Below are 12,576 nucleotides of genomic sequence, written 5' to 3' on the forward strand. Positions count from 1 at the left end.
TAGTTAAAATAATTTTATTTCGTTATATTTACGGTCATAATATGGTTATGACAGCTTCTCTTTATAGCCATAAATATTAAATAAACATTGTAGTATAATGCTTTTTAATCTGAAGGAATATAGATCGCTGCATTAGTAATTAAACGAATCAAAACGCTCTGTCAATTCTACAGTCAAAAATAATTTTGAAATACATTTTGAAATTCGCTTAGTTTGTTTTTTTGTGTATCTGAATAAATAATAATAATAATAATAAAAATATTGAAACGCGACCAAAAAAAAAAGAAAAAAAGCGCGTGACCCCTCAACACTTCTTCCGGTTCCGGAGGCTTGACGCGGGAAACCGGCTAGTAGAAGAAGAGCTCGATCGTCGAAGTTATCTCTGTGTTTACATCAAATATCCTCACCTCCGGAAAAACACGATTATTGTTATTTATAAAGTCGCTCTTCACCCAAAGTAAGTGTCAAAATAAGTGTGTATTGTTTACTGATGAAGTTAAAGGAGTCGCGCTCGCTGCACGTGCGGCGGTGTTTCAAACCCCGCTAAACTCGTCTAACGTGCTTAGCATTTCTAGCTCCGCTAGCGCCTCAGATTCACAAACTACTCTCTATAACCCAGCGCTTACAGCACAGAATGCTACTTTAAGCACACGAAGATGGGAAAGGAGTGTGATTAGTGATAGTGCAGCTCATGTAGAAGTGAATGCAAGTCTTCAGAGCGAGACTAACTCTGCTGTGAGTGATTAGCTCGTCTGCTGAGGAATGCGATGCTAATGTTGTGCCTCTGTGTTGATGTGTGTTTGTTTGTTTACAGAGATGGGAGACACTCTGGAGTTTAATGACATTCACACAGAGCTGAAGGGATCGTGGGTAAGTTAGGTGATGCTAAACTTTCACTCAAGTATGGATTCATTTTTACTATTATTATTATTATTATTTATTAAACGCATAAACTCGCAAACATTAAAATGAGCCCTAGGTGTCGCAGTTTGACATTTCACCTCGACTGGCCAGACCAAAAAATAAAGCTTAATGTGTCATTAATTCATGCGTTTATAAGGCCTCTAAATTATCAACATGATCAAAACTGATCTTCTGCATGCCTTCTATCATATGATTGATAGTTTATACTATTTTTAACATGTAAAAGGTAGTAAAATTCTGTATTTTTAATTTTTTGTTTACTGTTTTTTTTTTTATGATGTGGACATAATAACTTTTATATTATAGTAATATAGTAGTATTTCCCGATGAACTCTTACTGGACTGAAGCAGCTTAGGCTTACTTGATTATTCAGACTAAATATATATTAAAAAAAAATCATTTTCAAATGAACCATCAGGCATTTGAGGAATGTTTATTTGCATTAATATTTAATATATATAAAAAAAACTTGCCCCTTTTAGACTTGCACTCACTCTATTCATTTACTAACTGCTTGTTTTCTTTAAAAAAAACAACAACAACACTAGCTTGCTCTATTCTTTTCTATTCGGTTTTCTTTTTATTTATTATATAATAATAAAACCCTTGCTACGTGTACTTAAGCTAACTGAGACTTGTTATAGCACTTGCATATCATTGCTCTTTTGTTGGTTTTGATTGCTTCCATTGTCCTCATTTGTAAGTCGCTTTGGATAAAAGTGTTTGCTAAATTACTAAATGTAAATATTTGCATTATGTTTTGCCCCCACAATAAAAATTTCAGATCTTTGATCATAAAACTGATCATTTAAATATCATCTTGCTAAGACATTATTGAGAGATATAGAGTGACGACTGATATTTATTTATATGCATTTTATGTGAGTTGCCTGTTATAAAATGTCATTGATTTACATTTTGAACTGTCAGAATTTAATTTGACTAAATATCAGCATCTGCATGTTTTTGCTCAGTTTTTCCTCCTCCAGTTTGAGCCCCATATTCGTACTTTATGAGCCATACAAGTCTGATGTATCAAATATGATGCAAAACATGAAATTTTTAGGTTTTCTTTAATATCTTGTCTGATGATTTAACAATCCATTAAAAATCCATTAAAAAAAAAAAAAAAAAAAAGGATATTTCTGACTATTATGCATATGTCAGACCTTACAGGATTAAAATCAGGACACAGAGTGCTGTAGTACTGTTTTTGTTAATACAGTTCCTACTGCAGTGTTGCGTACTATAAATGTTGTCAGATTTTTTCTGCAGTAATATAATGCCATTCCAAACATACGTGTGACACTTGCATGCTGGGATTGTGTTTATATGTGATCCTTAAAGAACGCACAGAGAATATGTAATATACATGAGGATATACCGCTGTCCAGAAAATTAAAACGCAGTGACGTAGGAAATGATCTCTGAATGCTCTCCTCTCATGGCTGTTTGTTTGTTGTCAGAATGATGGCCGGCTGAGGTTCAGCAAGCAGTCTGTGGTCTATAAAAGCCACAAAACAGGGAAGGTGGACAGTATCCCGGCCCCTGAGCTCTCTGCGGCCCAGTGGCGTCGCGTCTGTCTGGGTCACGGGATCAAACTGGCCACCAGCACCGGACTCGTCTACAGATACGACGGCTTCAGAGACACAGTGAGTGTGAGAACTGACCAATCAGGGCTGCATATACAGTAGGCAACATTTGAAGTGGATCAAAACCTTTCATCAAAGTTGTCCTAAAACCTAAAACCAAAATGCGTTCTTGTCTTAGGACAACTTTAATGAACATTTTTGATCCACTTCAAATGTTGACTAGTGTAGATAAATGTAATTAGGTCTGGGTGATGAAAATATGATATATATTAGTGCTGTCAAACGATTAATCGCATCCAAAATAAAAGCTTTTTTTTGCATAATATGTGTGTGTGTTCTGTGTATATTTATTATGTATATATAAATATATACACACACACATACAGTATATATTTTGAAAATATTTACATGTATTTACATGTCTATATTAATATATATATATTTTTACTATATATATATATTTTATATTTTTATAAAACACAATTTTTCTGAAATATATACATGCATGTGTGTGTATTTATATATACGTAATAAATATATACAGCACACATATGTAAACAAAAACGTATTTTGTATGCGATTAATCGCGATTAATCATTTTACAGCACTATTATATATATATATATATATATATAATTTACATTTTTTTATGTGTTATTCATGTAGCATTAATGGGGAAGGAAATGCTTTTCACATGTTTGTCAGACCTTGAGAATAAATATAAACATAACTTTGTTCACATTTAAGCTCCACAGAGTTTTCCATTTTATTTTTTCCTGGATTCTGTGTTTTATGATGCAATACAAATTTATCATTAAAATGGTGTCTAATGAAATGATTTAATAAAACTGTCATCACTTTGATCATGCTTTTAAAATGTAATCAAATGAAGTTAATTTACAAGTCATTGCATTTTTATTGTCAAGCAAGATGCTGCACAACACAACTGTATAAAAAAAATACCTTTGTTGTATGTTATTCTTCAAAAATAATACTATTTGAGAATTTTATTTTGTCATACAATAGAAATATATTTGTCATAATTTCAAGTTAAAGCGGACTTCAGTTTTGACGGGTTGTCGTGAAGGTCTTTCAGTTGTAGTTTCAGTGTATTTGACGTAGTTTTTCTCAAATGAATTACAGTAAAGCTGCCGAAGTGACTCTCAGAGCAGTTCATGTCTCATATATTGAGATGCAGACGCTGAAAACACAGCGAGGATTATGTGACTTAGTTTGCATCAGACGAAATCACGCCATTCATTCATACAGCACAATCTCGCATCTTGGCGACATGCACTGACTGCTGTTTAACATTTATTGCTGGTGTTAGATTAATCCATATCGAGTAAAAATGTCTAGAGCTCATGGTTATTGACAATTTTATTGCAATCTCGATATGATACCGTTTATCGCCCAGTCCTAAATAGGGTTGGGAATCGAAAATTCAATTCCACAATCGGATACTTGGCTACATTTGCGATCAGAAGCCAAAAAAGCCAAGTATAATATCTGTGATAGCTAAACATGTTGCAAGAGAGGTGTCACCACCAACATGACAAAGCACTTTAATTTAATAGATCGTTAAAGATCGCGAACACGACTCAAACACCAATGTGATTCTATTCCTAAGTTACAATGATTTGTTCATTTTGATTTTGTTTCATTCCTCAACCTTTGACGTGTGCGATCAATGTTGTGATCACGTGGTTCGTCCGTGCAGCGTACGATCACACCAGTGTATTCAGTAATCACAGAAGTACTGGGATAAAAGTTTATAGTTCAGATATAAACTCTGATGTGTACAGTAGCGATTAAAATAGAGTAAATCACCTTTTGAAAGTAATTTGACACTTCAAATGAAGATTTGTCGATTACATTATTACCCCAGTAGGTGGCGAAAAAGGGCTGTTAAAAATGTATCTGTCTTTGAATCATACAGAGATTCGTTCAAGAACGCTGATTCATCCTGTAATAAAACAAGTACATTTTGAGTGAGTCATTGAATCATTTATTCATAAATTACATGTGATTTGTAGTTGTCTAATGTTTTTTCTTCAGAATCGTGAGAGAGAAAAAAAAAAATTAAATTTATCCAAAATCATGCAGCTCTATTTTGCATATAAACAGCTCTTAAAGAGCCCAGTTTTTATGTAGCCTGTTGATTTTTGTTCATGGTATTCAGCAGCAATTAAATGTTTTGCAAAAACACAGAATAAACATGTTTGATATCTAAATGTTTGACTTCATTTTTTTTAACCACATTGGAATCGAAACTGGGAATCGATAAGCAGAATCAGAATTGGAATCGGAATTTTAAAGTCAAACGATACCCCACCCTACTACTTGCATTGTGTTTCAGATATGCATTTGATCAAATGTATGCATTCCCTAGGAATCAAACCCATGATCTTGGTGTTGCTAGCGCTGTACTCTACCGTCAATATAAACAGCTCTTAAAGAGCCCAGTTTTTATGTAGCCTGTTGATTTTTGTTCATGGTATTCAGCAGCAATTAAACGGTTTGCAAAAAGAGACACACGATTTGATATACATTTTTTAATCACATTGGAATCTAAAAGAATCGGAATCGGAATTGATAAAATTCAAACGATACCCAACCCTAGTCCTAAATGTAATGCTTCCTTTCTGCTTCTGCTTAAATGTTTGTTTTTTTCCCTCTGTGTCAAAGGAAGTGCAGTGTGTGTGTGTGTGTGTGTGTGTGTAATTCAAGATGTTTCAGGAATGTCTTTCTCCAGGGATTAATCACTGGCCTCCAATAATGGATTTGCTCTGCATGTGTGTGTGTTTGTATGAAGTCATTGTGTTTGGTGTTTATTATTAAGCAGTGCACTGTAACTCCGGAAGAATCTGTAACATGCATTGTAGACGGAGTTGACATGAGCATACAGTATGTTTGTTTGCTGTGCATTGTTTAACTGCTGACTTTAACAGCGTCGTCATTGTTCCGTCTTTACTTTAGGGAAAGAAAGCCATGTTTTGAGGATCAGGGCGAGCTGTGTGTGAGAGTTGCGGGTTTGTGTGATGTTAATGTGATCGTGAGGGATTCGCTAAGCAGTGCCAAGCTCGTTAGCGCGCAGATGGACGCGCACACACCTGGTGGAGTGACATGTGGAAGCGATTGTGCAGCGCTGGATAAATAAACAGGCTGATTGAGCGTGCTCCGCATCAGCCTCCGGCCGGATTACACACACCTCTGCCATCCCAGAAGGCCGAGCGCCGCCGCCAACTCGCTTTATTAATGAACCCACGACTGGATGAGAGAGAGAGTCAGGGGAAGTGAGGCATTAATTCTGTTTATCTCTTCTTTCTCTCGCTCTTTCCTCCCCGCCGCAGGATTTTGAGAAAATCTCAGCGTTTTTTAAAACAAACTACAAGGTTGAGTTGGCAGAGAAGGACATGTGTGTGAAGGGCTGGAACTGGGGCACTGCCAAATTCACAGGTACACACTCACACACACACAGACTCACACACACAGACTCACACACACACACGCGCACACACTCACTCACACAGACACACACATTCACAGACACATACACACACTCACATACACACACACACACACACACACACAGAGAGACACACACTCACTCATTTACTCACTCACACAGACACTCACATACACGCTCACACAGACTCACTCACTCACTCACTCACTCACTCACACACACAGACACGCTCACACAGACACTCACATACACACTCACGCTCTCACACACACACACTCACTCACTCACACACAGACACACTCACACACACACACACGCTCACTCTCACACACACACGGTCACACTCACACGCGCGCTCACTCACTCACTCACTCACTCACTCACACACGCAATGCACGAGATTAAAGTCCTGTCCAATAAAAATCCACTAATTATTGTGTTATGGCTGATAGCTGATAAATGACCGATATGGAAATTCTTTCTGTGCTGCTTTGTTAAAAAAAAAAAAAAAAAAAAATACTAAAATCAGTCATTTTAAATGCAACAGGTCAGTTTTATAATGTAGTATGATAAAGTAGATATTACATTTGAAATTTGTTAAAGGTTATATTAAATTATAATACAATGTAGACAGATATTATTACTATTGACTGATAAAGATAAATAAACAAAAATACAACCAATATATAACTCCACTGTAAATTATTTTTTTAATGTATTTACATTACATCAGGTATCAAAATATATTAACTGCTTAATAAACTGTTTATTAAAATTAGTAGGGTAATTCATTTTCAAAAGTGAAAGTGAGTGTAAAAAATGTATAATGTTACAAAAGATTTCTATTTCAAATAAATGCTGTTCTTTTTAACTGTCTATTCATCTGTGAATCCTGAAAAATAAAATGTATCACTGTTTCCACAAAAATATTGTGCAGCACAACTATGTTCAACATCGATAATAATCAGAATGTTTCTTGAGCAGCAAATCAGCATATTAGAATGATTTCTGAAGATCATGTGACACTGAAGACTGTAGTAATGATGCTGACAATTCAGCGCTGCATCACAGAAATAAATTAATTTTTAACACAGAATCACATAGACAACAAAATAAATGTTAATAATATTTCACAATTTTGATTGTATTTTTAATCAAATGCATGTACATGCATGCCTTAGTGAGCAGATGGAAACGACTTTCAAAAACATGAAATCTTCACAACCTCAGACTTTTGAATGGGAGTGTAAATTAGGGCTGTCAAAATGACTGAAAAACTGATTTCGAATTTTCTACTTAAATATTATCAAAATTCGAATTATATTAGAATTTAAAAGGCATAATTTCAGTTAGGGGAAAAAAAGCTTTTGGCTTCTCTCTTGAGGCCACAAGAGGGCGCATCGAGCAAAATATTATGCACGTTTCTTCAAAGAGTAATATAATAACAGACTATCTTTGAAAAAAGTGCATAATGTTTAAAATAATGTTTAAGTTGCTTAAACAATTAGGAAAAAAACAGCACCATGCATGTATGTATAGTTTAATACAAAGGACCGAAAACCAATCACAAAAGTAGGCTATTTCTTCATTTAAAAACTTGAGATGCAGTGGGATGGGGAAAAACCGCCATAAAGCCATAATGTTTTTTAAAAGTTGAACTTACATTAATTTTACATGGCTTTCTAAACATGCCGCTCTCTTGTGCGAGACGCGAGTGCAATGCTGATAGATGTCCCTCTAGAAAATGAGATAAATAGGTTTCAATTTTGACGTAAACCACAACGTCTCCACACTGATGCTCTCGTTTTCCACAATATATTGAATGAACAATGTAGCAGCGCCGCATCTAGTGGGTTCAACTGGATAGGCTAACAAAAGCATTCAAATGCAATGACACTAAATCTTCGTCACATTTCGTGCGCCACTGATAAGGCTGCCTGACGGCTGACGCAGACCTAAAATTTGGATTAAAAATGTGGATTTTTATTTTTTTTTATTCGACGAATATTCAAAATTCGATTTTTTTTTTTTTTACAGCCCTAGTGTAAATGGTCATATACTGAGGCTAAAATAATAAAATAAACTGATTTTGCCCTCTATGACATGGTCACTGTTTCTGTCTGCGCTCAGGGTCTCTGCTGTCGTTTGATGTGAGCGACAGTCCCGTCTTCGAGATCCCGCTCTCCAGCGTATCCCAGTGTGCAACGGGGAAGAACGAGGTGACGGTGGAGTTTCATCAGAATGACGACGCGGAGGTGTCTCTCATGGAGGTCCGCTTCTATGTCCCACCCAACACCGGAGACGACGGCTCGGACCCTGTGGAGGTATGTGTGTGTGATTGTGTGTGTTAGGGGTTGAACGACTTCTGATTTTTTTTAAAGTTGACTTTTATGTGATGAAAGTCGAGTCAATGTCGACTAGTCGCTGAGGACGGCATTAATGAACAAATAAGCCTGAACCTGGAGCTGAGACTCAAACACCTTGTGCACAGCTATGGCATATGACACAGAGCTGCCCATGTGGCTATTGCTCCTATAGCAGCTTTTTTATCAGTTCTTTTGTCTTTGGGTCGTTATATTTCTCACAGATTTCTGCTTGTTCTAAATCAGATACAAATAAAGTAGCACAGTAAAGATTACATTCATATGAATGCATTAGTGAGAGCGATTGCATGTGTGAATTAATTCTACCTGGCAACGTCTCTCTACTAGTACTGAAGCTGTGGGATTTAGAAATATATGCTTGAACTTTTCAGTTTCTAAGCTATTTTATTGAGAAATCACAGAACAGTGTTGACGGTACATTTCCACGCTGAATGATTCTGTGCGCGCGATGTGTGTGTGATGTATGAGCTACTGTCTGTCTGTAGCCTATGTGTGTGCGTTACAGTGCAGCAGCGCATTGTGCAACCAGTGTGTGTACATGTTTTTTTATCCCGGTGGGACTTAAACCTGAATACACAGACTCATAGGGACTTGTGTCACTGTGGGGACCTAAATTGAGGTAAACAAGCTTATAAATCTTGCAGAATGAGTTTTTGAGAATGCACAAAGATGCACAAAGTTTGCTGTGAGGGGTAGGTTTTGGTGTAGAGTTAGTATAGGGTGATAGAATATATAGGGCTGTGCGATATTGAAGAAAAATGCAGTACCTTGTTAAATAATGTGATATTTGATGTGCAATACGATATTGCTTTAAGTGTGTAAAATCTATTTAAATTATATTTTAAAATTATTAAAAATTAAAATATGTGACCCTGGACCACAAAACCAGTCATAAGGGTCAATTTTTCTAAATTTCATGCATCTGAAAGCTGAATAAATAAGCTTTCCAGTGATGTATGGTTTGTTAGGATAGGACAATATTTGGCTGAGATGCAACTATTTGAAAATCTGGAATCTGAGGGTGCAAAAAATCTAAATATTGAGAAAATCGCCTTTAAAGTTGTCCAAATGAAGTTCTTAGCAATGCATATTACTAATCAAAAATTAAGTTTTGATATATTTACAGTAGGAAATTTACAAAATATCTTCATGGAACATGGTCTTTACTTAATATCCTAATGATTTTTAGCATAAAAGGAAAATCGATAATTTTGACCCACACAATGTATTTTTGGCTATTGCAACAAATATACCCCAGCGACTTAAGACTGCGTTTGTGCTCCAGGCCACGAATAACCAATATATATTTCACATTCTTTCTTGGAAAAGAAAGCTACAACTTCTGAAAGTGACCAGCAGTGTTTTAGCATTACATAAGTTATGTTACAACTCCGAAAATGTAATTTTAACATCAGTGTGAAGAAACAAACAAGAAAAGTAATACCAATTATTTTATATCAATGTAACTTTGTTTTCCGGGTTATTACTTAAAGTACACTAAGCGCTTCTTCAATACTACAATAAAAACTATAGCCTAAGAAAGTTCAAACATGATTAAAGGCAAGTGAACACTCAGTAAAAAAAAAACAAGTACACAAATTACAAGCATAGATAAATACAATATAACAGTTAGAAATAAAACAAGGTCTAACAGTAGTATTCAGGTACAGAAATGTAACAAGTGTAAATTAACACTGCATAGTGTTCACTGTATGAATTAAATGTAGATTAATCTTTGTTAAAGCTGTGCTTAACAACAGCACGTGTTTATAGGCTGCTGTCCCTTTAAGACCGACTGCACGGATTCGGTGTAATGATACACATCCGAGTTCTTTCTCCACTGTTTACATTCATTTAAAACATAAGTCAAGTCACCGTTATTTATATAGTGCTTTTTACAATACAGATTGTAAAAGCAACTTTACAGTAAAGCATAAGTGACTGCGTTTACAAGAATGATTGTCGAGATGGGTAGTTTTTGACATAATTATGTGTATGTGTGTCTATTAATAAGATAATAATAATAATAAGCCTATTAATAAAATGATTCTGATATGCATATCGCGATTTACATTTGAGACATTTTGATAATTTCTATATATCGTACAGCTCTAGTTTGTACAGTAGAAAACCCATTATGCCTATGGAGAGTCCCCACAAGCATAGTAAACTAGACGTGTGTGTGTGTGTGTGTGTGTGTGTGTGTGTGTGTGTGTGTGTGTGTGTGTGTGTTTGATGGTGATGATCATGTCTCTCTCTCTCTCTGTCGCAGGCGTTTGCTCAGAATGTTCTGTCGAAGGCAGACGTCATCCAGGCTACTGGAGACGCTGTGTGCGTCTTTAAAGAGCTTCAGTGCCTTACACCCAGAGGAAGGTGAGTTTGTGTTTTTAAAGCATCCGTGACACAACAATACACATCTTTTTCCAGATTGGTTGATTAGTTGTTAAAGAGTTAATTCATCAAAAAATGTCATTTACTCATCTTCATGTCATTACAAACCCACAAGACTTTTGTTCACTTTTGAACACAAAAAAGGATACCAAATGTTTGTGTGCAAAATGTACAAAATTATTCAGAATGATATTTCTCAATACCGATAGTTTAGTTTTATTAAAGAAAAAAAAAATCTTAACTAATGCTGTAAACTAAATGGGAACCCTCTCATTTGCTACATAATATGTGACCCTGGACCACAAAACCAGTGAAATTGAGATTTCAATCAAAAATTAAGTTTTGATATATTTACAGTAGGACATTTACAAAATATCTTCATGGAACATGATCTTTACTTAATATCCTAATGATTTTTGGCATAAAAGAAAAATCTATAATTTTGACCCATACAATGTATTGTTGGCTATTGCTACAAATATACCCCAGTGATTTATGACTGGTTTTGTGCTCCAGGGTCACAAATTAGAGATTAAAATTAACAACAAAACTATTATATTCAATGCTATTTATTTTCAGATACAGGGCTCTATGCTTACTTTTCTTTTTAGGAGCACCTTTGCTCCTACCTTAAAAAATGTAGGAGCACGTTCACAATTTTAGGAGCACCAAAAATTAGCCTTCCCATTACGAGGTGATTGATATTTGACTCCTTAAAGTGATTTACAGTGGAATTTTGTTTTTACCTTTTGTAATGGCATTTTTCTAACTTTATAAGTATGTCATCTTTTGTCAAATATAATTTGACAAAAAGTTTATAATAAAATTTTACAAGCTTTTTAAAAATTGTAATTAAAACGACAGAATAAGTACAAGTAGAATAAGAAACATAAGTTACCAATCAAATGAAATCAGTATTAACAAAATTAATTTGTAGAGGTGGCACAGAAGAACACAAAAGTGGCTTGGTGTATTTTCAGACATTTAATGAGGCTCAGAGGTGGCATGAGTGCAATTAAATTCATGATGAGATTAATGTTTTAAATATAACATTTTGAATATAGAAATATTAAATGATTTAAATAACTGAAAAGATACTTAAAAAATTAAACAAACTGCCAGCAGGTGGCGGCAAATCACTGATTTTATCACTGAATCATTTATTTAATTGATTCGTTCGAACGGCTGAATCATTCAGGAATTAAGCAAGTGACTGTCTTTATGAACTGACGGAAATCCATTGTAGCAATGGAACTTTAATCCCTGTATACATATATAATGTGCATCCTTAAGCATATAAACTTTAGAAACTAAACAGCATATGTAAACATGGGTAGATATACATTAAGTGTAAATTTGACAGATTAACCACACTTCTGAACTAACTAACATTTGAATTAGGCAGAAATATCTCACAATCACATTAATGAGTTAAATATGATGATTCTATGTATACATATTTGATTTACAGCGCTTATGTTTACATAAACGATCGCTCATGTTATGAATGGGTAATCATGAATCACTGACTCACTAGATTAGTTTAAAATCGCCCGTTCATTCATAAACGAAACACCGCTGTGTTTGAATTGAGATGCGCAGCGGCTCCGCTGTGTCTTTGTTTAAAACTATTTTCGACGACGAAATAGAGCAAAATCAGACAATAGTGTTATAGTCAGACAATGTAAGTCACTTAATATTAACTTCTTGTTTATTTAATTTTATTGTATTAAATCATTATCACATTTACAAACTCCTTTAAAAATCATTAAAAGCTGTCACTCATCTTAGCTCATCGCGATCTCACATTTATAA

At 34.9% G+C, this 12,576-nt stretch overlaps 1 protein-coding gene across 1 annotated transcript in view; it reads left to right on the forward strand.

Annotated features, from left to right (window-relative positions):
• Positions 1 to 298: 298 nt before the first annotated feature.
• LOC107684835 (FACT complex subunit SSRP1-like) overlaps positions 299 to 12,576 on the forward strand; it is a 25,021-nt gene continuing 12,743 nt past the window's right edge. The window contains exons 1-6 of the mRNA XM_016481202.1: positions 299 to 457; positions 815 to 870; positions 2,392 to 2,577; positions 5,871 to 5,976; positions 8,117 to 8,310; positions 10,643 to 10,743. Coding sequence (XP_016336688.1) covers positions 817 to 870; positions 2,392 to 2,577; positions 5,871 to 5,976; positions 8,117 to 8,310; positions 10,643 to 10,743 — 641 coding nt within the window. The 5' untranslated portion in view covers positions 299 to 457; positions 815 to 816. The remainder of the gene's footprint in view (positions 458 to 814; positions 871 to 2,391; positions 2,578 to 5,870; positions 5,977 to 8,116; positions 8,311 to 10,642; positions 10,744 to 12,576) is intronic.

Source organism: Sinocyclocheilus anshuiensis, unplaced genomic scaffold, assembly GCF_001515605.1.
Source record: "Sinocyclocheilus anshuiensis isolate Anshui unplaced genomic scaffold, SAMN03320099.WGS_v1.1 scaffold121, whole genome shotgun sequence".
NCBI lineage: Eukaryota > Metazoa > Chordata > Actinopteri > Cypriniformes > Cyprinidae > Sinocyclocheilus > Sinocyclocheilus anshuiensis.